The sequence below is a fragment of the Mercenaria mercenaria genome, chromosome 3 (genome assembly GCF_021730395.1).
Source record: "Mercenaria mercenaria strain notata chromosome 3, MADL_Memer_1, whole genome shotgun sequence".
Lineage (NCBI taxonomy): Eukaryota > Metazoa > Mollusca > Bivalvia > Venerida > Veneridae > Mercenaria > Mercenaria mercenaria.
In genome coordinates, this window is record NC_069363.1 from 86,242,558 (window position 1) to 86,270,036 (window position 27,479).

The 27,479-nt window shown below is 35.3% G+C and overlaps 1 protein-coding gene across 6 annotated transcripts in view; it reads right to left on the minus strand.

Annotated features, from left to right (window-relative positions):
* Positions 1-3,011: 3,011 nt before the first annotated feature.
* Positions 3,012-27,479, minus strand: part of LOC123524178 (uncharacterized) — a 50,283-nt gene continuing 25,815 nt past the window's right edge. The window contains exons 1-10 of one of the 6 annotated variants that reach the window (XM_053539144.1): positions 26,674-26,701; positions 23,559-23,645; positions 16,195-16,297; positions 15,824-15,932; positions 14,413-14,459; positions 13,998-14,087; positions 13,177-13,320; positions 12,276-12,389; positions 10,018-10,167; positions 3,012-7,811 (exon numbers count right to left, since the gene is read on the minus strand). In XM_053539144.1, the coding sequence (XP_053395119.1) occupies positions 7,570-7,811; positions 10,018-10,167; positions 12,276-12,389; positions 13,177-13,320; positions 13,998-14,087; positions 14,413-14,459; positions 15,824-15,932; position 16,195 (897 nt within the window). In that variant the 5' untranslated portion in view covers positions 16,196-16,297; positions 23,559-23,645; positions 26,674-26,701 and the 3' untranslated portion in view covers positions 3,012-7,569. The other 5 variants (XM_045302174.2, XM_045302173.2, XM_053539145.1 and 2 more) reach the window with 5 other exon arrangements.

The window sequence follows — 27,479 nt, forward strand, 5'->3', positions numbered from 1 at the left end:
CCAAAACCTTGTACCTTTTTGCAGGTAAATTTTATCATACCCCACCCACTTTTTTCTAATTTCAAAGTATGCGTCCCCTTAACAAAGCTACTTACTGTGCAGACTGGAATCCTACAAATCCTTTGTTTGGTCATCACTAGTTGATTTACACCAGCCATAAAATGCACAATGGCCTGTGTTTTGGTTAAATCACAAAACACAAAAGCTCATTTACACAGGTTATGAACTGGTTTAGATTAGAAACACTAAAAAACTTCTTGTTCCATCCCTTCGAAAGTTACCGGATATCACGATGTCATAAATGTCTTGATACTTCGGCTTTCATCCCGTTTCATTTTAAATCATTTATCTTGCACGTAGATTAAATGATCCTACAACAAAATGCTGAGTAACAAATATGTCAATTCCTTAATTTCACGATGATTTAACTATTTAACTTCCAAAAAGATTTCAACGTCCGTTATCCCATACAGAGTTATTCCGCTTTTACGGCTAATTTTGTCAAACTTCATGAGCCTCAACTTAGATATAGAATGAAATCGGCAAGAAAACACTAAATTTACTCTCGGAAACGATACTCTCGTTGGAGCTAATATATAATCTGACTTGATTCAATTACGCCAGCAGTTTGGCAGCCATTTTGTTTTGATCAAAATTCATATCTGAAATATACTAGCAGGATATGGTATATATCCTGTCTCCACGTGATGTCTATTGACCAACAGAAATGCAAGAAACTTGTAGGAGGCGAGATAATATACAATGCTATGCTGCAACTATCTTTATGTTAAATATCTCTTCCTCTGGGACCATGTATATATTCTAGCATACAAATGCAGTTATTGTCATTTTTCGGGGGTGTTTTAAAACAGAGAGATTCTTGCGCTCAAGTGCTGTTGTAACACCTTTTTATATATGCACGTTTCATGGCAAAGTGTAAACGCATTACGGTAAAAAAAACGGATAATTAAAACGGAAATGACGTCAACGTGAAAAAACAATGCAGACGTTCCCGCGCGTTTCATGGAATAATGACGTTAAGGGAGAATGTATTCATTTACTGTTTTTCTTTTTTTTTCGCGTTTAATGCTAGAATAGCATTAGCGCATGTTCATTTCCTGTTATAACGACTTAGAATCCCTCAGGATTCTGCAGACGTTATAACAAGATAAAACATGCGTTATCCCTACAAAGTAAACGGCAACAAGTTGCTCCTCAAAAACACGAGTACATGTAATATGTGAAATGGAAATGCTATTGTTCGATAAAACTGTAGAGAAAATGAAGAGTTTTAAGTATACTGTATGCGAAAGTAAACTTGAATTTGAAGCACAACACTATGTACACATTATGTACTTTTTCTGTACCATCCAAGTGAATTTATGCGTCAAGTGTTTGTATTTAAACAATATGTATGTGAATTAGGACGATGCGGCTTATTACCTTTTGATATCCTAAAGATGTTCTTCAAATAAGGTGGACAAATTTAAGATTTACATTTTCATTTTCAAATATTTCATGCTTTCAGTCTTTGTTTAAACGGAGTAGAGATGGTCTATAATATGATATAAAACGATTGCAATCTCAAATTTAGATATTTCTTTAAGGTTACAACCTTGTCTGCTTCAGCCGTAGTTACTTTCGAACATATTGAGCCGTTTCAAATGACATACGCCAAACATAGCGGATTGTAGGAAGAAAATTTATTAGAGTAAAAAAGAAAATATTATATGATAACAATTTACTTATAGTTTTGTTATCATTGTCAACACAGCATAGCTGAATATCATGTATATATCTTTTATATTTCCTTTCTTTTCTTTTCCCAATTGATTATGCAGATGGATTACTGCAGTACCTGTAAATATGTAAATAATTGCTAAGTCAATGATTTGTCGAGTCTGATTTGATTTTTTGCAGCATTCTTGTATAAAAACTACTTTTTTCACTGGATCCGCCCATGTATAAACGGGAGAAAAATCGTGTGCAAACAAGGCAATTCACGTGCTGTTAATACACGATTTTTATTTTTGAAATGCTTTGCCAGGGACGTATGTATGTATTTCTGCGCAGACTGATATTTGGCATCTGCATCTTGTTTCTTCCATAATAACCTCTTCTTGTAGCATTATAGACACAATGTAATCTAAAGTATGTTTAGCTGTATCAGTTTCCAACCCCAAACGTACTGCCCCCATCAATGTACGCACTAGCTTTTCTTAGAGTTTACTCCCTTTACAAAGCGTCTGTTCAGTTATTGTAAATAACTGTGAATAATTAAGTATCGCATGTAACTTGTGCTATTGCCCGTTTTTAGGTATTATATTAATGACTTTTGTTAGTATCAGTCGGTTTGTTTTTACCTGATTGTTCGCAGAATTCATATAATAAACCTCGAAAGCTAGTCACTAGCTTCGTACTCATCCGTACTCTGTTTGTTCGTACTCAAAATAATTCGAATGTAAAATTGTTATTCTTAAAATAATTGTGTTCCTGTTTATCAAAATTTTAAGTTATATGCAAAATTATGTGTAATGTAACGTTTGTAATAACTAAAAATATAAATAAGATGCTCAAAAACCTTCAAATCACGCTTTTAGTAGTGTTGTTGTTATGTGTGCCCTGGTTATGGATATTTAAAACATGTTTACCGTTTCCAAGAACAACAAGAATGTTAAATAAAAAATGTACCGGAATCGTCAAGTCATCGCATATGAAAACAATGCATTTAGTCGTCGTGTAATGTTTTTTTATGCAAGAATAGCGACAATACACGTTTGTTTTGTGTATTAACGCCTGCAGAAGCCCTTGGGATATGTTTGTAACCTCGACCTTCGGTCTCGGTCACAAACAATCCCGCGGGCTTCTGCGGACGTTAATACACAAAACAAAACGTGTATTATCCCTACGATGTGCAATATTTTTTTGTTAAATCATGCTCTGTTATGCTACTAGGAAACAAATGAGTAGTGGAACACAGGCAATTAATTATTCAAACAGAATTTCTCATACATGATGTATGACCCTTCTAATATTACACAAAAAAATGCGGAAATCATGTCATTAATATAAATTACACAAACACATTTTTGAAACAGTCATAAATGATAGCAATATATAGTGGCTGCTTTTAAAGTAAAATATAGATCTCACTAGGTGCAATGTAAAAATAAAGAAGTATCTAATGCAATGAACTAGAACTGAACTACGTATGGGGTGTATACGGTTAAGGAGTGCATTCCAGGTGTAGATTTTTTCCTGAAAAGTAATGGGCATTTAAACTGTGATTCAGGTAATTAAAGTTCCTGGTCAGTATGAGGTGATTGTGGTCTTTATATACTTGATTGTATTTGATTTAGGAAAGAGTTGAGAGAACGGAAGTTTTAAAAAAATACTGATTATTTGCTCCCATCAAAAGACAGCCGTGTCGTTGACATGCTTATTATTCCAATTCTGTAATTATACAAGATAATTGATATAGATAGAGTTACAAAACAGTTGAACAATATTGATAGATAAGGACGAACACAGACTTTTTTATTTACAATAAAACAGAGAAAATTATTTTGCATTATATATATGCCCAGATTAGATATTTTACAATCGTAACATCGAGGTACAAAGTAATTAAGAAGTGTATATACAATTACGTCAGAACTTTTGTTAAACAGTTTATAATAATTTTAAATTGGAAATGTAGAAACACGCCTATTTCGGACATTTACGTTAGTATTATGACATCATGCGGAAGCATGTTTATACATGTATTAGCAATTTCAATATCTGATTAATGATCTTGTTTTTAACTTTATAAATCTTGTATTTTCTCAAAGGTTGTTGTTATTGACTGGTGTTTGTTGAACAAAGACACTTAGGGCGAGGCCCTCTTTCGTCATCCTCTATCAACTTTAAGCCAATATCTTTTATCATTTTAACACAAAATGAGAATAAGGCCCGATAAAAAAAATTGTTTTGTTACAATTTTAGCATTATTTTGAAAATGCTGCTTTTACTATCAATGCCTCTTATATTAAGGCATGCAATTATGAAAAACTTGGAAACAATTCTCTACTCAATTTTTAAAAATTGCCCCTACATATTTATCCCTGTCATTAGTCGACCGGTCTGTTACCGTTCCGTCACATGATGCCGGTACTGCCAACTGAAACTCCGGTTTCAAAATGAAAATCAGTTAATTTCATAAATCGATGATTTTTTTCTTCGTGTGAATTGATACCTGCTTTAAAATCGATACGCATTATTTTTGATACCCTGGAAGGCTTAATCCAGAACGGGTGTTCCCAGTGTCAATTTCGTATTTGCCAGGCTTGTATTACTTTTAATATTTATAGATCAAGGCTTGTAGTACAATGAGCATTGACTGTAAATGGTTCATATTTAAGCTTTGCTGAAATTGTAATAAACATGTTCTATGATCGTCACCTAGGCTCAGTTCTTGTTACAATGCTAAAAGATATTGGCATAAAGTTGGAAGGGGCAGAGGTTTGAGGATCCTGCCAAAAGTGTCTGTGGACGAGTACACAGCTTAAATAACCCATCTCTGGATGAGACGAATAATATATTTCGGCAATCTGAGTCCAGTTTGTTAATTAACTTTCTAGTTCATGCCATGATAAAATATTAAATTACAGAAAAGCAAATATTAACACATTTTTAAATGACAATTTGAAATATTTTAAATACTTTGCAACAGAAAGTTGAAGTTCATACTCTTCTCTCATAAAATATATGTCAATGTTAGATGTGTGCGTTAGCATGTATCATGTTTTACTCCCAGCGTCAAAACAGTCAAATCGGATAGGAAATGTTCATTCTACGAAAATAAGTGTGCTTCCTGCAGATATAAGAAAGTGACCACAGCATATTTTTTTTTAATTTTGCTAGTGTCTTTAGTCAACATAGCTATATACAAGGCCAATAATGGGAGAGCTTTGCCGTACAACACAAAGAAAATCGCAAGTATTTGCAATATAAAATAAAATATGAAATTATCAATTACAGTACATTTTTTTTTTGTTTAACAGCAAATCTACATGAACAAAAGTCTGTAAACAAAATAGCAATGCAAAGTACAATGTACTAACAAAAAGATATTAATTTACTGAACATCAAAAATATTATTAAACCACAAAACAACATTTAAAAACAGTCACAGTGTAACCTCACCATATATTATACCTCTAATATTACGTTTGAGGCAGACAGTTGTTATGAACTTCAAACTCAATGGTTATAATTTCAGCTACTCAAGTTAAATTCAAGTCAAGTCGCAACAAAAACAAATTTCACTTTTAACTAATAATAGTATATAATATCAAAACATTAGAATACAAACTTTGAAGATTGAAGAAACCATGTCTTTTTGTTTCAAGTTCTTACTTAATACGTTGTACGAGTATAACGCGATGTTAAACCAAAATAAAACGGCTACCGCGTTCTGACAATTTTTACAAAAATACATTACTTAGGTTAGTACAATGCATATTAAATTGGAATGGAATTTCAAAACTGTAAAAAAATGAGGATGTGACACGACTATCTTTTTATATGAAATTTTTCAAATGAGTTGGATAAAATAATAAATAGCGAGTTTCTGCCGAGCATTTTATCAATCTTATTCAACAAGTTTAATAAATTTAATGTGGAAAGTCACAAATGTAATATTCTTTTTATCATATGTTAGCTTTTTCTGTCGAAATATAAAAACAATCTACTTTCTTTTACTATTATAAAATGTCAATTTGACCAATGTCTCATATACTTAAACGACACTGACGTCAAAGTCAAAGATTTATTACACAAGTTTATTATGATTTTTATGTAATGGCTTTATTTTCCTCCCGCGACATCAAACATGTGATAAATAAGAATAAACTTTGGAAATACAGAATGCCACCGAGCAAAATTTTAGCAGACTCTGTTAGATAGAGGTGATGAGAAGTGCAGCTCCTCCCACTTCCCCTAGCCTAATGTACAGTCACATATACGGATATGACATTGCGTTGATGTACGGTGCGGATGGGATTGGTCTGTGTGTGTGGTGGTGGAGAGGGGGGGGGGGGGAGGGGTGCGACACGGATTAGTACGGAGCAGTACGTCTCAGCACGGGGAAAATGGAAGGAACGGTACAGAGTTCTACGTTAAACTACGTTTTACTGCGCGCGGCAACTTGCTCAGCGGCTGAACGGGTCTGCGGTGAACTACGTTGACCTTGGATAACTACGTTCAGCTACGGCAAGGTATGTTTCAGTACGGATAACTGCGTTTTAGTACGTTTAACTTCAGATGTTTCAACCAAGTTGGACTAAAGTCACGCTGAAATGCCTACGGATCGCTCAAACTTGTGTGCATGTTCAAAAGTTGGAGAAACGTGCAAGGTTTGGATAAGTCTTGAATACGTTTGACCAAGTGTTGGTATGAATTGATACGATTACTAATTTGCGGTACGGCTCAGGTACTGATCGATACGAATTACTACGTTTCTATTCGTGACTAGATGTAGATATCCGCGCCGTAAGCATTTGAGCGTGACTTTAGCCCAACTTGGATGAAACTTATTCATCCGTAGTTAAACGTACTAACTCTTAGTTATCAATACTGAAACGTACCTTGCCGTATTGATATGTAGCTGAACGTAGTTATCTGAGGCTGCCCGGACTTGAACGTAGTTCAACGAAGTCCACCGCAGACCCGTCCACGCGCTGTGAAAGTTGCCAGGCGCAGTAAAACGTAGTTCAACGTAGTACTTATTCGCGTCCTGTATTTTTTGTATCTCCGATTATAATCATTTTTCCCGTACTAAGACGTACTGCCCCATACTTATCCGTGTCCGCACCCCCACAGACCAATTTTATTCGCACCGTATCTCAACGCACGATCATATGTGTGATTGTAGCTTTTAGGCTTAATCAAAAATCTATAACAGTCATACGTCTTTAGCTTTTAACCACTACGAAACTAAACATATCAGTTGTTCTACTCTGAAAGGAATTTTATCTAAGAGAAGGTTCAAAAGTTCATAAATCTTTTCCATCAATGTCTAATATAGTTTACAAATATATCTGCATCAACCCACTATACACTGCTGAAAAGAATGTAGATTTGTTATAAGGCACAGTGACTGAATTGTAGTTGTGTTATTCACAGGATAATGGAAGAATGTGTCTTCGTGAACACTGTCGTGTTACAGAACTTCCTGTTGTTGGGGTTTTAATCACTAAACACTTTCACATGTTGTTTGCAAACGAATAAATTAAATGTTTTATTTGAAAGATTTACATCCAGCTGAAATCCTTTAATTGAAAATGATGAAAGAAGACCGCAGATACTATTCTATGTATGATTCAAGGTACGATCGGTCACCTGAACAGTACAACTGATGAAGATGAATTCCTCTCAAAGCCAGAGTGCGACTCGATCCAGCACAGGCAAGTAAGCGTATAAATGTGTTCATTCTTCTAGAACTGGATAGTCGTAATCATTGTTAAAATTAAAGTTAAACCTACCTCCCATTTAGTACACTACAATATTGCTATGTACGTGAGCAAATTATATTTTTAAAGAAATTTGAAGTATATTTTGAATCCTGACCCTATGCACCAGTTGCCTTACCTTTTCTGTTTTATTGATTGAATCTTTGTTAATTTTATGCATGGTATTGCTAACTTTCTGACATGCTATGCTGACTGGGAAGGTGAAACTTAACATTGTCAGATATTTCATCTCCTCCTCGGATTGACAATATGAGGATGCAAAAGATGAATCTCTTCTAAAATTTCCACGTTCTCCAACTGAAAAGAATAGTTTCGATAAGATCAGTTTTACACTTTTCATTTAGCTATTTGTTTGTAAGAATTTGTTTAGTAACACTAGCAGGTTTGTTATGATTAGTCGTCAGCTGAATGTTTTAGTGAAGAATATTATTAAGTTTAACGGTCAAAACCGCCAGTAGTTATCTGTAAGGTACAATTATATTCAGTGGAAATATATCTCATTACCAAGTAAGTTAACAAAATCTAAGACAAAATATGTCAAAGGAAAACAAAACAAACAAACAATAAAACCCCCCAAAAAACCAAAACAACAACAACAAAAAAAACAAAAAACAAAAAAAAAAACTAAACAGTGGAAATTAACACATTAATACCTAGACAAACTGAACTAACTGAAAACGAAGACACAAGAAATAAAGATATATTGAGAAAAAACATTGCAGCAACATGTATATTACAAATGCGGCAGTGTGTGGTCGACTTCCATATATGCATTTCTTGGCAAACAAATTTCTGCTTTTGAAATATAAGATATTGCGTGGGTATATGACAAGTGAAATTTATTGTGATTTTACACTGAAACATGTTTTTATGAATTTTTAGTGATTTTAAACAAATCATCATCCATTTACCCGTGCAACGTCACCGTAGGTTTACGCAATAATGTCTATGTTGAAAATGTGTCAAACAGGTCTATGATGTTTAAGGTTTCCTTTATCTATGTTACGATGGTGCGTTTATCTTTATGATCTTGTAAGTATTTAAATGTATCTATATCTTTACTGAAAAATATTTTACCAAGTATTCCGATTATTTATAATTCACATTTTTTCGCATTCCTGATTAGTTTCGTTCAACAGATAAAAATAATAATTTCACTGCTTGAAACCTAGTTTGTGTTCAGACCCTCTGTTTTGTTCACAGGGGATAACTCCTGAGGCTATTCAAATTTTGTATACTTACGTCCCTTTTCTTCTCAATACATAGGTTGAAATCAGAATATATATAAGATATATTTTTTCTAAAAACAAAATTATTATCTAGTCGGTAGGCAGACTACTTGAAACCGTGAAAATCCACATCGTTTCAGGGGCAAGTGATTTTTAAGAAAAACGACCATAACTGCTCGGCCACGGAGGCCCCTTTGCCGGATGTTAAAACGGTGAAATACTTAAGCAAATTTCGTAGCAAGCAGAAAAGCTGTATTGAAATTAAATGCACGAAATGTATCATAGGTGGCTTTAATTAAGCGGCTTGTTTGTCATTTATTGATTTATTGCAATAGGTGGCAAACTGGTACAAAGGATAAAAAGAAAAAGATATATAATAACTTGAATAATCTTGTAATTGTTTATTGTTATATTTTTCTTGGATTTCGCCTGATTCGCAACTGACTTTCCGAGTTTTTATATACATAATCTGTTCACTTGGAGTTTAATATCAGTTAGACATGAAGTAATATGATTGAAAACAATAATAGTCTGGTGTAACTTGTTTAAGTAACAATGTAATGACTTTATATAATTATTTATGAAATTTAGGAATCCAATACATATCGGAAAAGGGTGCCTCCATAGCCGAGTGGTGAAGGTCGCTGGCTTCAAATCTCTTGCTAGACTCACTTATGCTGGTTCAAGCATCATTCGGACGCTGAATTCTTCAGATGAGGAAGCCATTAAGCTAGCTTACGGAAGATTAGTGGTAACCATGTACTCAACTGTGATAGAAAATGCAAGCAAGGTGGGGCAGATGGGGTCTTCCTCGACCATCAATGGAGGTACAGTTGCCATATGACCTATCACAGTCTCGGTGCAATGTTAAATGGAACAAAACAAACACATAAACATATCGGAAAATCGAATCTTGCTGAATATTAATTAGACCTTTGAAAACACGGATTAATTTCCAAATTCTGTTCAGTTGAAGGAATAAAGGTGAAGGGTTTAGTACGATAAACATACACAAAAGTATATATAGTGTAGAAGTAAATCGATGATGAAATTATTAACAATGTTGGAACAATAACATACTGAGATTAGTTTTTTTTTGTGTAAGTTTATAAAACCATATACAAAATGTATCTATAAAGGATAATATTTATCACTTTCACAAAAGCAAAAACTTTCATCTTTGTCTTGACTGCCTTTCATTACTTTTGCAGACTTATTGTTATATTCTTAAACATTGGCCTTATCTACGTTACTTTTTCTCTTATATACATTACCTTGCGTTTGTACTACAGGCTGTCCAGTTGAAGGTGTCACATTATCAGACGTTTCGTCTCCTATTTTGACAGATAAATATGATGATGCAACAGAGGCTAATGAAGCACTTTTCAATAAAGATGTCTTAGCCTGTGTATCTTTTCCAACAACTGAAATGAGAATGCAAATCTGTTTCTACCCCATCAGATGAATTCAGATATTAAAGGTCCACTACTAACACCGAACGAGTATTATATGAAAACCAGGGTCTGTAGCTGAGACTTCATATTTACTGAAGATATGACCCACTGCAATGTATCTGACCAAATAGTCATGAATATGTCCAAGAATAACCAAGGAATAAACAATTTTAAACCGAAAGTATATTATATGACTGCTTACGTGCATCTTAGGATTCTTTTCAGAAGAATGCTCCGAAAAGAGGCTATATTTATATAAAGATGCAAAATATATGCCCAAATGATAACGTCATGTTCACAAAGATGGCATAGGGAATTCAACATTTTTGTAGTTCACAAAAACGTCATGAAAATCATTTTTATAATACAGGTAATATACAGTTCTACTACAAGTTTTCGAATGGACAATTTAGGCCCTTTCCGAATAAATGTGTTTTCACAACTTCATTTGCAAACTTATTTAGTCAATCTGTTTTCAGCATTATTTTAAGAATATAGATGAATAACTATCTTACACTGTAGAAACAAAATGTGATTGAAATTTACCTAAATTCACTGATTTAGATACATATTGCTACATTATTTTAATAATAATATAATAGATATAAACATACTTTTTTGGCTAATGTATGTCATTGTCTTGTATATCTCATATTTTTCATGCAAATCATGTATGCCTGCCATTATGGAAATACAAAATAATACAGTTATTTCGTGACACGTCTTTGAACGGATATTCGTTTGAATTAATTTTAAGAACTCGTGATCCAAAAGAATTTCCGACCGCTTACGGAAAAACGAAACACACGAAAGTAGGACAAAATTACCACCCAAGTCAGTCTAAGAAAATATAATAAAAGAATAATTCGTTTCTCTGCACATATTTTGACTTGTAGGGAATATTGCACGACTATCGTAATGTTTAGTAGTATATTTCAAAATGTATATTCTTTTTCGTTAAGATTTATGCCTTTTATTTGTCTTTCATTTGGCATCTTTTAGGGTTAAATGTACACGAGAAGTAACAGCGAAATACGAGAATGGTTAGAACGGAAATATATCAGCTATCAGAATATGTATAGGTAAGTTACAGAATCTTGTGCTTATTATTTTTACTCGGTTGAATGCACCAAAGTTTAATTGTGGCCTTTTTGCGCTATGTTATGAATAAGTGAGTGCAAAAGCTCTATCTACTTTTCGAAATTTAAAATGGAAATTATATTTGCCCTATTTCTTAGTTTGTCTATTCGACGTTCGCGTCTCGATTTGGTTTAAGTTTCATGTAAGCTGTTATTTCAGTAACTACTGTTTTGGAGTAGATGGAAACTTCACACATTTACTACCATGATATAACATTCACTGGATAGGTTCCATAATTCTGATTTTTACAAAGTTATTCTACTTTTCCGACCTAGCTGTTTTTTGTTAAGTGTTTGTATGTAAGCTGGTAACTCAGTAACCACTAGTGGGAACGGATTGAAACTTCACACCGTGTTCCCTGGGATATTCCTTCATGCATTATGCAAATTCCATTATTTTATTTCAAATTGGCATCTTTACAACGTTACGCTCTACTTTTACTTAGCAATATTGGTTATGTATGAAAGCTGGTATCTCTGTAAACTACTTGTGGGAATGGATTGAAATTTCAAACATTTGTTCACTGTGATGACATGCAATGTACAGGTCTCTTAACTCTTGAATTGCTTTTGCATAAAGTGGTATCCGTTTGACTTTGCATTTTGTTAATTGTTATCTTTTACCTCGTGAAGCATTTTGAGAAGGGAAAGTTCAAGAAACAGAATTGAAGCAGAGGATTATGAATAGCTGAGCTTTGCTGTCCTCTGACAGCTCTTGTTAAATATTCGTCCTTTAATGATTTATTTCTGTGCGAGTGTGATAAACATATTGAGAATTATAGGAACTAATACATCTTTTAACAAGTTTAACAACTTTGAGAAATAAATTACTTAAACTATCAAAACAAGTATATGACCTAAATTAACATTGCTTTACCAATTCTTTAAAATAGCAAATGTGTAGACATCTAGAGTGAATAAAATAGAAAATACACTTACCGCTTGACAAACCTCGGTGATCACTCTTCAGTCTTGATTTGAGCTCTTCCATGTATATCTTTGGTTTTGTTTTAATCGGTGCTTCTTCCCTATTGCCTATTGCTCCTAGTCCCTCTGATGTTCAATAAATAAACAAAAACTTTTGTCAGAAATATAAAAATAATATGTTCTCTATTTTTAAACATCAATACAAATCATAAAGAACGTTTCTTAGGTTTTTTTCGGATAGGAAACTACGTTTCTATGAATGAAATGATTAATTGTTCCTTCACGTTGTTTGTAAATAACACAGAGACTAAAAGGTATTGATTGATTGAATTAATTGTGGTAAAATAGACAATAAATCATAAATTGATACATCATAAAACAAATCCAAATTCAACGTCAACATAATAAATGTGAACATTAAAATGCAATTGTAGATGACATATAATCAGTACCAAGGATAACACAAAAAGAGAGCAGAAAGCTTTTTATTTCCATTGTGGTCTTTTGAATTGATCATATGACATCGGAAAGGCAAATAAATAAATCATGTATTGCATAAGTTGGATTAAATTTAAATAGCACACGTCTTTAACATTTATATTATAATATCACAGAAAGTCGCTTGATATTGAAGAGGTATACTAAGACCCATACTGAAACACTAGACTTAAGAAATAAATATTATATTTCAGAATAAAAATATTGACCAGATAAAAGGACTAGACATTAGGCTCTTGCTTGACCATAAATCACTCTACAACGAAGGCGTTGTTCTATCTTAGACTATTAAGAGTAGACATGATTTAAACGTCTTAATAACCTTTTGCACAAATCGTTTAACTAAAAATGTATAAAATGAATATTTTCGCGGATATGTTAGTAATAGCAATATTGATATCAATTTATATATTACCAGAAGATCCTTGATTTGCTGGTTCAATGTCATTTACTCTTTTGCATACATCGTGTTCGTGAGAAAAGTTTACAGGTTCATAATCAATATCCTCTGAATGTAATTCATGTTTTACATTCCGTTGTGCCTGTGTGTTTTTCTTATCTGAAACATTACTATTCCAGTATAGAATGAAGTATAGCGTTAAATATACTATATAGTTAACGTCGCACATGTGACCACCAGAATTAAGCGACTGTTAACGTTTGTTATAAGCAGCCGCTTTAAATCACTCGTAAAAGTCTTAAATACAAAAAAGACCAATTAACAGACTTTTTCACTATGTGACCAGCGACCGCATTCAATATAGCAGTTTAATTGTATGCATAATATCTATTAAACTACATGTACCATGTACGAAACTTCCGGGAACCGTCTGTGACTGAAAATGTATACAATGAGGCTTTCTTTTGGGACCATTGAATTTATTCAATATCTATGAAATAGAAGTCCGCTTATGCCTGTGCTAGGGGGTAAGAGAGGTGTTGCACTTCCTCTCATGAACAGACTCAATCAAACCGAGTCTGCAATTATTTTGCTTAGTTTCATTTTATGCTTCCAAAGGATCTTTTTACAGATTTTTTTTCCAACTGTCCAGCAAACAGTTGCGACAGTCAGTGGATTGAGAAAAAGTGCTTTACAATACTTATCTCAGTTTCAAACTTTGACGCACGTTTAATAGAAACATATTTCTTGTCCTTAAAAATGTACAAAATCTATTAAGAGACCACTAAATTACATCAATATATAGTTTTATGGTGCAGTACCATAATATGATTTACCTGGTTGAAATGCTTTACCAAACAGTCTTTCATCTACCTTATCGTACTTTCGGCCGTCCACATCTAGTTCTTCAGTTTCGTATGTATCTGCTATAAGAACATAATCAATTCATAACGAAATATGTAAGGAGGCATTAAGTCATAAGGTTAGTACTTTTATCAAAAATGTTTGTACCTGGCATTACTCTATTTCTATACAATTATACAATTATCAATTATTAGCAAAAATTTTCTTAATGGACTTGTTCACAGGACTGGTTTTAACACTGCTAACACGGCTGATTGCTCCGAGCTACGTTGACCTGTGCATATATAGACTACATTTTTCTCTCCATTGCATGACCGGTACATACAGTTTTAATTTCGTTGACGAGAAAAGTGTACATAAATATATTCTGCTATCAAAAACACTTACATTCTCTTAAAGCGGGAACTGTCCCTGCACTTCCATATCCACTGTCACTAAAATATTAACAAAAGTAACTGCCCAAAAGACAAGTCATTGGACGTTGAAATATTATATAGAATTGATATATATATTTAATTAATTATAATCTTCTCTGTCATGGAAAATGAGATAAAATAGTTTTATTGATCTCTTTTGAACTGACTCAGGGTCATTGCATACCAAATACTCGATTCGACCAACGTTGATATTTCGTTGACACTGACCATGCTATTTTGCTCGTGTGGCGGTTTAAAAAAGGAAGTGAGAAAATACAAATATTAATACTTTTAGTTCTTATGAAAAGTCGATATATAAAATTACGCACGCGGACAAGCAAAACGTTGAATGTACATCTGACATTTCCGAGCGTAACTTTTTTTATCCATTCCTATAACAGACAAAAGAGCTGTATTAGTAATGATATGTTTACAATGTTACAGGATGACTGTCCCACTGCTTATCTAAATCACGATAACTTGATTTGGAGATCATATAATTTCCTTTCTAAACTAATCGGGCAGTCAAATATAAGAGTATTTCAAAAACAAAATATCAATGTGAAAATATTCTGAAACGGTTGACTTCTTATATCTGGAACTGCACGGAGTATGGAAATGTTGCTTAAAGCAGACAAACGTAAACCTATTGTGAAACGTGTGTTTTTGTCAATTCTTTGATCTGCATAATATAATTAATGGTTTGAAGTTTACACTGCTGCGCATAGGATTTCTGTTTGAGGGGGCTACCTTCTTGGTGAGACCATTTACCACGTCTTCGAGTAAAGGACATATTTCAAACTAAGGATTGAATTTCCTTACTACCACAACTTCACTGTCCGTTTCGATCATTTTATTTAACAGAATAGCCATTATATCATTAGAAAAATGAAAAATTAGCAGATTGGATACTGTTCTTGAACGTGACTAATTTAAATCTGATAATAACCTTTTAACTCAAACTGACTTATTTTATTTTTATATTATTTGCAATGGGGGATGTCTGTTTGTTAAACTAAATATTATTATACATTTTTGTCTGCTTCTAAATATATGACTCGTTGTACCAACTCTGGTCTGGTCTTGTGATAACTTTTCTGGTCTTAGTATTTATTAATAAAAACAAAGTAAAATAACTCTTCAAACGACATTTGAAAAAAGATGAGCCGAAAACACTTCTAATTTGTTTTCGTGACAGGGAGAATATGAAATATAAAATGTGCCATGTCCATACTTCTGATTGGTTGAATTTATATTTTTAATACACTTTTATGTATTCGATGATGTCTAATAAATTGGAGGAGGTGGGGGATGGAGGTGGAGAGCGCTACTTATTTTTGAATTATTTGAATGCGACTCTTGTACACACAAAATAATTATACTTCTCTTGTCTCAGGTGTATCACATGCAAATAATTTTGGTGGCTTCCCATTTCTGTAATGAAGACAAAAGCAAATATTCTCTCCTTTCTCAGGTTCAGATTCCCGGACACTAAAACAAGAAGAAATGTGCGTCATCATTTTTATGAAATATAAACTCGGAACAAAGAGTGAAAAAATCCAAACGGAGCCAGTACAGGAACTTTACTTATAAATAAATGTGATTTGCGGTCATAAAAGTAAAATCATTAATTTTTAAAATCAAAATTATGACCTGCAAAAATTACGAAAACCTTTTTAAAAACCACTGCATTGAAATCTAAAAACCAAACAATTGAAATCAGTTTGAATACATATAAAAGTCTTTAACTCACTATTCAAAATGTTTGAGAGAGTACGACTCTTTTGATTTCTCTGAATTTTTGTTTTTGTAGATATATAAGCAACCTTCAGATAATATCACATAACACCGATCCCCTGTGTCGTGGAGACATTAAATGAAGACAAAAGTGTTGTCCGTTTTACGTTGACTGTTTACTTCATAGACCGGAAGAACAACAAGTGACGTCCAGGACGTCATAACATACAACAAAAGAGCGCGTTACGTAGACGTAACGCCAAGAATGGCGCGTCGTTAAATATACATGTTACTTAACGTGACACTCCGGGGCCACGATGCTGATTTTTAAACATAAAACATGTTATTTAGAGTATGTACAAACAAACATATAAAACATAGTAAATCACTTTCTCTGAGAAATAACAGTCTTTGCTTATTCCAGAATATGTTATATCACTTAGAACTGCGGATAATGGTTAACCTAGAAAGTCAGTTAAACTTCTGCATAATCACATATTTTTGAACAAGTGTTACTGTCACGTTAACTTAAAACACGATCTCATATCACATTACGCGTATTACAGTTTGTCTGATCTCTTAGATATTCATTATTACAATCACTAAGTAAGTTCTGTGTAATAGTCACTGGGTAAGGTAACTGTTCTATAAGGAAGCACGCACATCTGGTTACTTCAGCTCGAGTGGATATAGTTTTGATATGGGTCGGGTAGTTACACCTCGTCTTGATCTAACACGGGCTGCTCAAATAAGTCCATCGTTGCCAACGATAACGTCTTCAATCACGCCAAGGGACCAGCGATTTCTTGGTAAGCTGGTGTCATGTATCTGCACGACGTCACCAATCGTAACAGCATCTCCATGGTTACCTGATGTTCTGTGAAACTCTCGCAAAGATGTGAGGTATTCGTGCTTCCATCTCGACCAGAAGTGTTCAAGTGTTGCAGACTTAAATCTATAAAGTTTGTCTGCAGAATCATGGGATAGGTCGTCTGCTGGGGACTCCGTGTCGTCTGGATAAACAGGGGAGGTAACTCTTCTTCCATACAGTAGATGGGAAGGGGTAAGGGGTTCCTCATCCAAGGGGTCTGCAGATGTGTGTGTGAGTGGGCGGTCGTTTACGATACATTCTACTTCTGCTGTAATTGTTTGAAGAACTTCCATGCTAACCAATGACTTTCCAAGTACTTTTCTGATACAGGTCTTTGTTATACCAATAAGCCTCTCCCACCACCCTCCGTACCATGGCGCGTGCTGGGGAATAAATGACCATGTTATACCATGTGTTCCAAGGACCTTTTCCTTCAGGATTTTGGCGGTGGCGATGTACGTCAGGGCGTTGTCCGACATAATGACCTTGGGTATTGCTTTTCTGCTGAAGAAACGTCGTAGAGCTAAAATAAATGATTCCACAGTCATGTTCGGTACTATTTCTAGATGGACAGCTCGCGTATTGGCACATGTGAAAAGGCAAATGTATGCTTTCTGTAGTTCTCCTCTCGATGCCTTTACTGTTAAAGCTCCGGTAAAGTCTATGCCGGTTACTGTGAATGGTGGCGCAACCTTCAATCTGTTGCTAGGTAACGGTGGGGGGTCAGGTACTCGATATGCTCTTCCTGTGACCTTACGACACGTAACACACGAGCGGACTATTTTCTGAACACGCTGGCGAATGCTAGGAATCCAAAATATTTGGCGAAGATAGGTGACTGTGCTCTCAGTACCGGAATGCATATGTGTAACGTGTGCGTCCAAAATAATAAGCTTTGTAAGGTTGTCTTTGGAAGGAAGTAGGTAGGGAAATCTCGTGCTGTGTAATAACGGTGCGTTAGATAATCTGCCGCCACAACGTATTAATTTGTCGTCATCAAGAAACAAATCAAGCTGTCTCACTAGGTTGGGTCTTTTCAACTGGATGTTTCTATTCTGGTAGATGTACTCTATCACGTCCGGAAAATGACGGGACTGTACGTACTTTATCAGATGCTTGGCTGCTGCGTTGATCTCGTGCGACTCTAGAGGTCCGTAGACCTTCTCAATATTTCTGCAGTTGTTCACAAATCTTAGAACATATGCTGTAACACGTATCAGCTTACGGTATGTGTCGAATCTATTGATGTCTATAACATCTAAAATGCCGGGATCGGGTGTAATTTCTCGCGATGTAGTCATACAGGCGGAATAGTTGGTATCTTCGTGTTCACTGTTGGTGTGCGTACTCAGCATTAATTCATATCCGGGAAATGTTGTCTCGTCGTTCAGCCAGCTAGGACCATGCATCCATGATATGTTGTCGTGAAATTTCTCATAGGTAAGTCCTCTCGACAGAAGGTCTGCTGGGTTTGAATCGGTTGGGCAATAGTGCCACATGAAGCCGTCTGTCAACTCATGTATTTCTGTTACACGTCTGGCTATGAATTGTGGCTGTGGTTTGGTTGTAGAAATCCACTTCAGCACGATCTGGCTGTCGCTCCATAAGTATACTTTATCACAATGTATGGTGGATGTTATGTGTTGACTAAGTTTAGCGCCTATAAGTGCTGCACACAGTTCAAGTTTCGGCACGGTAAGTTGTTTAATGGGAGTTACTTTGTTCTTCGCCATCACGAGAGTACTGTGACAACCGGACACAAGGTATGCGCATGAGCCATAAGCTTTTGTGCTGGCATCGCAGAAGACGTGAAGAGTTACTTCCCTTGGTGTTGTGCCTTGGAAGTATCGTCTGCTAAACTTGGTTTCGGTAGCTTTCGCGGTATCTTCTCTGATCTTACACCACTCTGTAATGATGTCATCTGGCAACGGTTCGTCCCACTCAAATTTACGTTTCCACAGCGACTGTATCAACATCTTGCCTGTCACGGTGATCGGGCTAAGTAATCCAAGTGGATCATAAATGGAGGAAGATTCTTGAAGGATCACACGTTTCGTCAGAACACAGATATTCGACGCTGCCTTCAGTCTTTGTGGAAATGATAGTTCGTCTGTTGAAGAATCCCAGCGCATGCCCAGTACCTTTGTATTTCTGTCCTTATCGCTCACACCATCGGATTTGATTTTCTCACGCAGAGCTGGGTTGTTTGAGCTCCATGATCTCAAATTAAAGGATGCTTTCTGGAACAGTTGTCTGCTGTTAGTGTAGAAATCTAGCAGTGTAGACTCGTCTGGTACGCTGGTAAGTATGTTATCGACGTATAATCCTTGTTGAATACGTTCTGTATCGTCGCATCTGTGTAAGGCAAGGTGTTTTGTTATTGTAGCGTTTAATATAAACGGCGAGCACGTAGCTCCAAAGAGCACTGACTTGAAGCGATATATCTGTAGTGGACTGTCTGGGTTGTTCGGATCTGATAACCAAAAGAACCTAGTGACGTCACGGTCGTCTGGATGTAGACCGATGTTCAAAAACGCCTTCTCGATATCTGTGGATACTGCAAATTCGTGGTATCGGAAGCGTAGTAATATAGCTGTTAGGTCGTTAAGGATGGGTGGGGTATTCATCAAGCACTCATTTAAGGTGGGGGAATCTCGTGTTGACTTGCAGCTGCAGTCGTATACAATACGTATGGGTGTGGTCGCCGAGTCTTTCTTTACGGGATGGTGGGGAATATAATGAACTTTGGTATTCTCGCTTGATTTAACATCTGTAATCTTTTCTATGAAGCCTCTCTTCTCCTGTTCACTTAAAATCTCTCCATACTTCTGAAGTAGTTCTGGTTCTTTTCTAAGGCGGTTTACTACACTAACAGTTCTTCGTCGGCTTATCAGCTCATTACTTGGCAAAAATGGATGATTTTCTTTCCAGGGTAATTTTGCAATGTACTTTCCATTCTCATACGAAATGCCTGTGTTCTGGTACTGTTTGGTATATTCTTCATAGCCTTGGTGTACCGACTTCTGTTCTACTCCTAATGATTCTACTTCCCAAAATCTCTCTAGATTGACTTCTTCCTGCACGTGCATAGTCATAACGTTCAACATAGACACGGGAAATTGGGATGGCTGTATCTGATTTTCGGTACTCAAAGGCCCGGACAAAAGATAGCCGATTCTCGATTGTATAGCTGTAGGCCCGTCTCCTCTAATGATAGTATCTTGCACTATGTCCCAGTAATGGTCAGCGCCCACTAATATCTCGATCTCGAAGTTATCTTCTTCTGACATGGGATGAGCAAGTTTGAGTCCTTTCAGGTACGGAAGATGACCAACGTGTTTCTGGTACGTTTTTAGCGGCACGGAAATTTCAGGTACTATCAGCACTTTGATTGGGATGTTAAATTCTGGAGTTTGTAAATAGACGGTGGCTGTATCTAGGTGTCGTATGCGTCTCTCTGTGTCTCCAAATCCTGATAAGCATAGCGCTTCACTGCCGGTTGGCTGTAGCTGCAGTTTCTGTGCTAGACGTTCAGTGATAAACGAACTCTGGGAACCTTCATCAAACAGGATGTTCGCGGTTGTGGATGTGCAAGATGATGTAACCATGGAAACGGCTGTCTTCAGTAAAACGGGTCCTAGTGCGAAATTATGGGCTGAGTGAAGCACGGATGACTGGGTTTCCTTCGCGTCATGTGTTTTAGGGGGTTCATCTGTAGATTTTTTTTTGATTCTTCCTCACATATGCTAGTATGGTGTCGGCGCGAACATATCATGCAATTGAATTTAGATCTACACTCGCTAACCTTGTGACTGCGTAGACAGTTAAAACATAACTGCTTTTCTTTTACAATATTGAGTCTCTGTTCGCGATCTTTAATTTTCACACAGTTTGTACTTGAGTGCTCTCCCTTACAATATACACAGGTTGGTACTTGAACGCTTTTAGGTTTCACACTTGGTCTGGTTGGTCTATGAATATTTTTTCTCTCCGTCTTTCGCGTGTCCGATTTCGTCAGGAAGGTTGCTGTAGCAATGAGTTCTTGCCCGGTATTCAATGCACTTCCGGCGTCCATAATATTAATTTCATTTATGAGACACTTCATTAATTCATTCAAACACCAAGATAATGTTCCGTGCGCACGTGTAATGTTTGTTCTGACTTCCGGTGGTAATTTCTGAAGGATGATGGGAGTGAGAAGAGATCCATATGTGCTCTCACACTGGTTAAGTGAATCAAGTCCCCGTATGTATGTTTCTGTAGTATCGTAGAACTTTCTCAGACTGGTAACGGTGTTCAGGGGAGCGGGAACCTCAAGTAAAGCTTTCATGTAGGTCTGTATGATTCGGTCTTTATGTCCATACCTTTCGTGTAATAACGACACTGCCTTGTCATAGTTAGCATTAGTTAACGCAAAACCTGCAATTGTTTGTCCAGCTTCTCCCCTCAGAGACGACTTCAGGTAGTTGAATTTTTGTACACCACTGAGTGAAGGGTTCGTGTGAATAGCCGACTCGTATGAGTCCCAGAATGACTGCCAGTCAAGAATGTTGCCATCGAACCGCGGTAGATCTAGCTTCGGTAGTCTATGGTATACAGAGCTGTGGGTGTGGTTAAAGTTAGGCTCTCTTTGGGAAGAATTATCGTGGATAACATTCTCATCGTTAGTTTGTGATGATTCGCCGTAAACAGACACACGGAAAGCCTGAGAATTAACATTCAAATTAGAAAATGTTACCTTTTTGAAACTTGCTACTTTCTGTATCTTTGTCTGTAAATTATAGATGTACTCATTATGATCCAGTATCTCCGTCTCGATTTGTTCCCCGTCATCTTCTGGAATGAAATCTATGATTTTCTCATGGATCTCGGTGATCGTCTGCTTTTTCTGTCTCAGGGAATCTTCTATCGTCTGCAACTCTTCCAAATCACCTGCTTCTTGCTGAATCATCTCGAATTTTGACAAAAGTCGTGTAACTGCACCCTTGTGCCCCTTCTGGATTGATCGTAGTTTAGTTGCCATTGCTAATGTTATCCTGGTCACGGCACCAAAATGTCGTGGAGACATTAAATGAAGACAAAAGTGTTGTCCGTTTTACGTTGACTGTTTACTTCATAGACCGGAAGAACAACAAGTGACGTCCAGGACGTCATAACATACAACAAAAGAGCGCGTTACGTAGACGTGACGCCAAGAATGGCGCGTCGTTAAATATACATGTTACTTAACGTGACACCCTGTTTAAATAAAAATGTTTGTGTAGATGATTGAAACGATTCTCAGTAGACGTTTAAAAGAAGTCGCTTAAATGATTTCACATTTCCTGAAGTTATTAGATTCCTACAATTAACGATGGTTGTAAGTGAATTAAAAGTGGCCATATTAAAGAATCTAAACAACATAGGATATTTTATTATTCTTTATAACATAATGCCATTTTTAGTTGTTTTCATTTTGTTGTTGTCTTTATTCTCTTTAATATATGTATGTCACACAATTGATATCATGCAATTACTCATGAAATCAAAAGCAGTATATATACAATCAAATATGCGATAACATGTTAAGATATTGAGACATCTTTGGGCTTAAGCTCTCACTAATATTTTAGTGCATCTAAACATTCAGATAAAGCTCACTTACTAGCATTTAGGAGTGACCTGTCGCTTTTATAAATAGATTTGAAAGGTTACTGGAATAACCCACTTCAGTAAAGGGGTACCCTACCTTTTTATAACTTTTTTATAATAAATATTTAAATGCCTGCGTCCTTCGATAATTAGACGCTTTGATGCAGTGGTAAGCGTGACGGCTCTAGAATCTAACGTTTGTGAATTCAAATTCCCATGGAGATCAATATTTTATTCAGTTTTGATTTTGCTAACATACATGTTAAAATGATGATAATGTTAAATACGTATTTGAATTGCATTACTTGTATCATTTTTTGCTATTTTCGCATATAACATAAGTCTTTAAAATATCTTGATTGTGAGGTTGCTCCATTGGACGCATGTGTTTGAAATGTATTGAGTGTATTAAAATTATATGAATGAAATTAAAAATGAAATTGAAATGACGAATTAAAATGAAATAAAAAAACAAACAAAAATATAAATAAAACAAATTCAATCATAAAACAAATCACTCTGTGTAGGATTCGAGCCATCCGCCTCCTAATCGCAAAAGTTAAATCTTTGGCAACATTCCTCGGTCCTACCAACTGAACTACTGAGGCAATTTCAATGTACGCATATGTTTTAAAATATATTCATAGTTTTAAAGAAGTCAAATATCTTTCAAACCTTATTTAATAAATGGAACAGTCTGGTAAATCCCAATCTAAAAATAAAAGCGACAGGTCACTCCTAAATGCTAGTAAAACGTAGTGAATATATAACGTTTGATTAGCTACTAAATTAACACAATATGTAAATTCTTCTTCCTCGTCTAATGAATCCGGACAGCATGTTGTCTAAAAGTACTTTTACCTATGAAAAACACTCACATGGGTTTCCAAACGTTCTCTTTTCCGCATAAACGTATAGTACCCCATAATGTGAATGTTCTACAGCTATTAACAAACTTTGTGCACCTGCAATATAAAACTGTCATAGTTATTTGACTGTATGTTGCATTTCATTATAATATTTTTTTGCGTTTTAAAACTTTATATGGACTGAAACATATTATTGTACAGACACTAAGAAATGCTGAAATTGCATGCGTGTGTTAAAAAAAAAAAGTTCCATGATTTTGTGTACGTTAAGCCTTCTACGAAGTAACACCAGATATATGATTTACTTTGATGTAACACAATGATAGCTCGCAGGTCAGTTTTTAATTAATTAATCATTGTGTTTATTTTATCTGTTATTGATTTTGGTAAAAAATTCTGATAATTCTTACAAATAATTCTCATTTTGTTTACATGTGTAGGTCATTTTTGGTATTTACTACTCTAGCAAATTTCGTAACATTGGAATGTTTTATCCATTAGGTTTTGGCCTAAATGACTTTGGTTACAAATATAACTGGTCAGATATTGCGAAGCTCTCAACAGAAATTGATTTGGTCAGCCTTAATTATTTTGTTATTGTTTTCGATGGAATTTTCAGTAGTTGTTCAGAAATGTTAATTTCTTTGTTTACCTGGTTGTTTATAATTTTAGCAAAATGAATCATAGTCGAATGTTTTGTTTATTATGTATGGCCTTAATTACTTTGTTTGTTTCAGTACCAGTCATTTATTTACGAAAATACCCATTAGTGACTGATTCTACAGCTGTTGGTTACAGTTACATGAGTACATAATAGACATTTTGATTGACATGTTTTTGAAATTGCTATGAATATTTTGAAATGCTTTTAAACATGTTATTGTGATGCAGTTCGTGAAAAAGGTATCCATATTCAGGAAAAATCCTTTAAGGATAGAATAGGGACTGAATTAGGGAGTGACTGAATTAGGAAGAGAGGCGGAATCAGAGAATTAGAAATGTTTCACAAGAACGGAATAGGATGATAGTTCAGTTCGGGCTCGGGTTAGAGAGCGGGTTAAGGAATATTTAAAAGTGGTTATTAGGTTATAGAACTTTTTGGGTTAGGAGTATAACATATTTACAAGTTTGGCGTGGGACAAAACTGTTTAAAAAGCTAATGTATTTATACCTAGATCGATTCTTAGTATGGTTCATCTTGTAAATGAACCCGTATGTGTTAAAAAACTGCTGAGTTTCTTAATCTATGCAACCTACAAAAAGGCGTGTGGTGTTAAATTTGAATTACGTGCGTAAAGAACACACTTATTAATCGATTTAAAATGTGTTAGTTTGTATAAACGTAAGGTGACACTACATGTACGTTTTGACTTTCCGGTGAATGACAGAAAACAAAACAAAATACTCAGTTGCTCTCAAAAATGATACCGTTATGATTTAAACTAATATTTTCCTATACTCCGATAGGAACCATTCTAACGTCTTGATATCAAGTTTTTTACCCGTTTTGCCGACAATAAACTTAAACAATAAAAAATCTTACATCAATGGGCTCATCAAACAAGTTTTAGCACAGTTATTGCTTTGGAATGTTTTATATTGTTAAACACTACAATGACCTTAAAAGATACTTACAAAAACAATGCATATGAAGACTGGAGAAGGAAACAAAAATGACAGATCGTGAAATCTAATTACAAAATCGACAGGTAGAGAAGACTTATGACATCATTAAAAGTTTACTGTTATTCTTACCTTTCAATTTGATTTTCTTAAAAGAGTTCTTCTTTTTTTTGTAACATAAAAGTGGAAAATTAAAATGATCAAAGATTTGACATTTAACTTACTGTCGTTTTCTCTGTCCAAGTCCGGTAACAATTCCTTTTGTTTCAATCACTTAGTTTAAACAGTATTTATTTCAATCAATCAAGTACACATAATACAAACATTGTAACAAATACAGTTAGGATTAGGAAAAAAAGTTACAAGGTAACTTATATGAATCCATTTCCTAATACATACAAATAATTTTTGTTATGACAGATTGCAACAAGGTTAGTACTGTTAAATGATTAACGTCGAAGAAAAATAAACTTAGAAGAAAACTGAAGTAGAAACTGGTAAAAACTGAGTATTTTTTCAACCTAATGTAGACGGATGAAAAACAAAACAATACGAAAATAGAAGAAAAGTTCAGCTACTCAGGGACCCATACTCATCAACCGTTGTGACTCGGATCAAAACGACCTGTCGCTGCTACTAATTGCTGAGCTTTGATTATGACATGCTTATTTTGTTCAAAAGACAGATGCTCATTGCCGAACAGAAGGTTGTGAATCGTAGCGGGACAAGGGAGGTTAGTCAAAAGATTTTGCCTTTGCTGGGTGTAGTTGGGACAGGATAGAAGTGACTAACTGTTTCGACTTAGCCACAGCTACACAATGGAGAGTCAATTAGTGAACGCCGATGGAGATCAAAGTTTATTGAACTACAACCCAGTCTTAGGCGAGTATGAAGAATCTGTAGCTTGCGCTGACCAATTTTAAACAGAGCGTAGGGTTTCAGATTGCTTCTATCATTTAAAGCATTTTTTGAAAGAATGGATGGTCGTTTGGTCTGTAATAGAAGCTGGTTAATAGTTCCATTCCCGAATAGCAGAGTGTAAGAAAGATGTTCTATAGAACTCTGTTCTACATTGTATCAACGGTAACCTTTGAGAGTGTCTAACTTAGACACTTTCAATCACTTGATACTAATTAGTTCCATTTGCAACAATAAAAACAAATAAATCAGATACTTTTCTTCACATATATATAGGGAGGATTGCACACAATGTACGTACATGTAGTTACAGCTGCACAAACAACACGACAATCGCATTTTTAATTTTTTTTTATATAGACTCATGAATAAACTTAGGAAACCACAATGCTTTATATCTTTCTGAAATCATTCTTCTTTTAAACGTACATTTTGTAATTACAATGACTACATTGACGCCAAATATCCAAATCATGTACATGTATATTAATTTTGCTAAATTTTATGTGTTTTATCAAACACGAACACGTGTCATATGTAAGTCTCAAATCCTCTGAAATATTATTATCTATCTTATACTCACTTATCTTCAAAGGTTCCGGAATGATCTTCATGGTCTGTTACGTCTTTATTTATTTTAAATATGTTGATCTCATCCTATCCGTTGGCCTTCGACAAGCTGTCTGAAATACAACCGAGATTGACGTTAATCTCAATAAAGGTACATCTTCAATTTGTCTTTGTATAACTGAACAATCATAGCAAGAACAAAGGTCTCTACTAATAGTGCTATTACTGAGATCTCAATATGCATATACGAGGAGCGTTTGAAAAAGTAGTGGCAACAGTGTCGTGCTATCCAGACTTCAGTCATTTTCCAAAAAATGACTAAAGTGAGACCTTCAACGTTTTCTCCACCTGACTGTATATACTTTTCCGGGCACAAAAGCCACTCAGAAAATGCATTTTGGTAGCTCTCCTTAGGTATACTGTTTATACACTGGTATAGAGCGCTTCCGATTGGGCTGCGCGATTCAAAGCGGCGTCCTCTTAAGAATGATTTAATGTATTGGTTCAACCAAAAGTCACAAAGGACGAAATCAGGGCTATGTGGTGGTTGTGGTAAAACCTCAATATAATTCTCCTTGAGGTAATACGGAACTACGGCTGAACGATGGGCCAGGGTGTTGTCATGTAGCAGCTTCATGCCACGCGCCCCTGTCTTTGGGCGGTTTGCTGTGTAGTGGTCGAGAACAGCAGAGAGGTCATTTTCTTTGTAAAATGTACCAGTAACACTAGTTCTGTTCAGGGACAGGATCTCGAGCCATAATTCCATTGGAGGCAAAGAACAGGGCTGACATAACCCGCATGACGCTTCTGCTCCGCCGA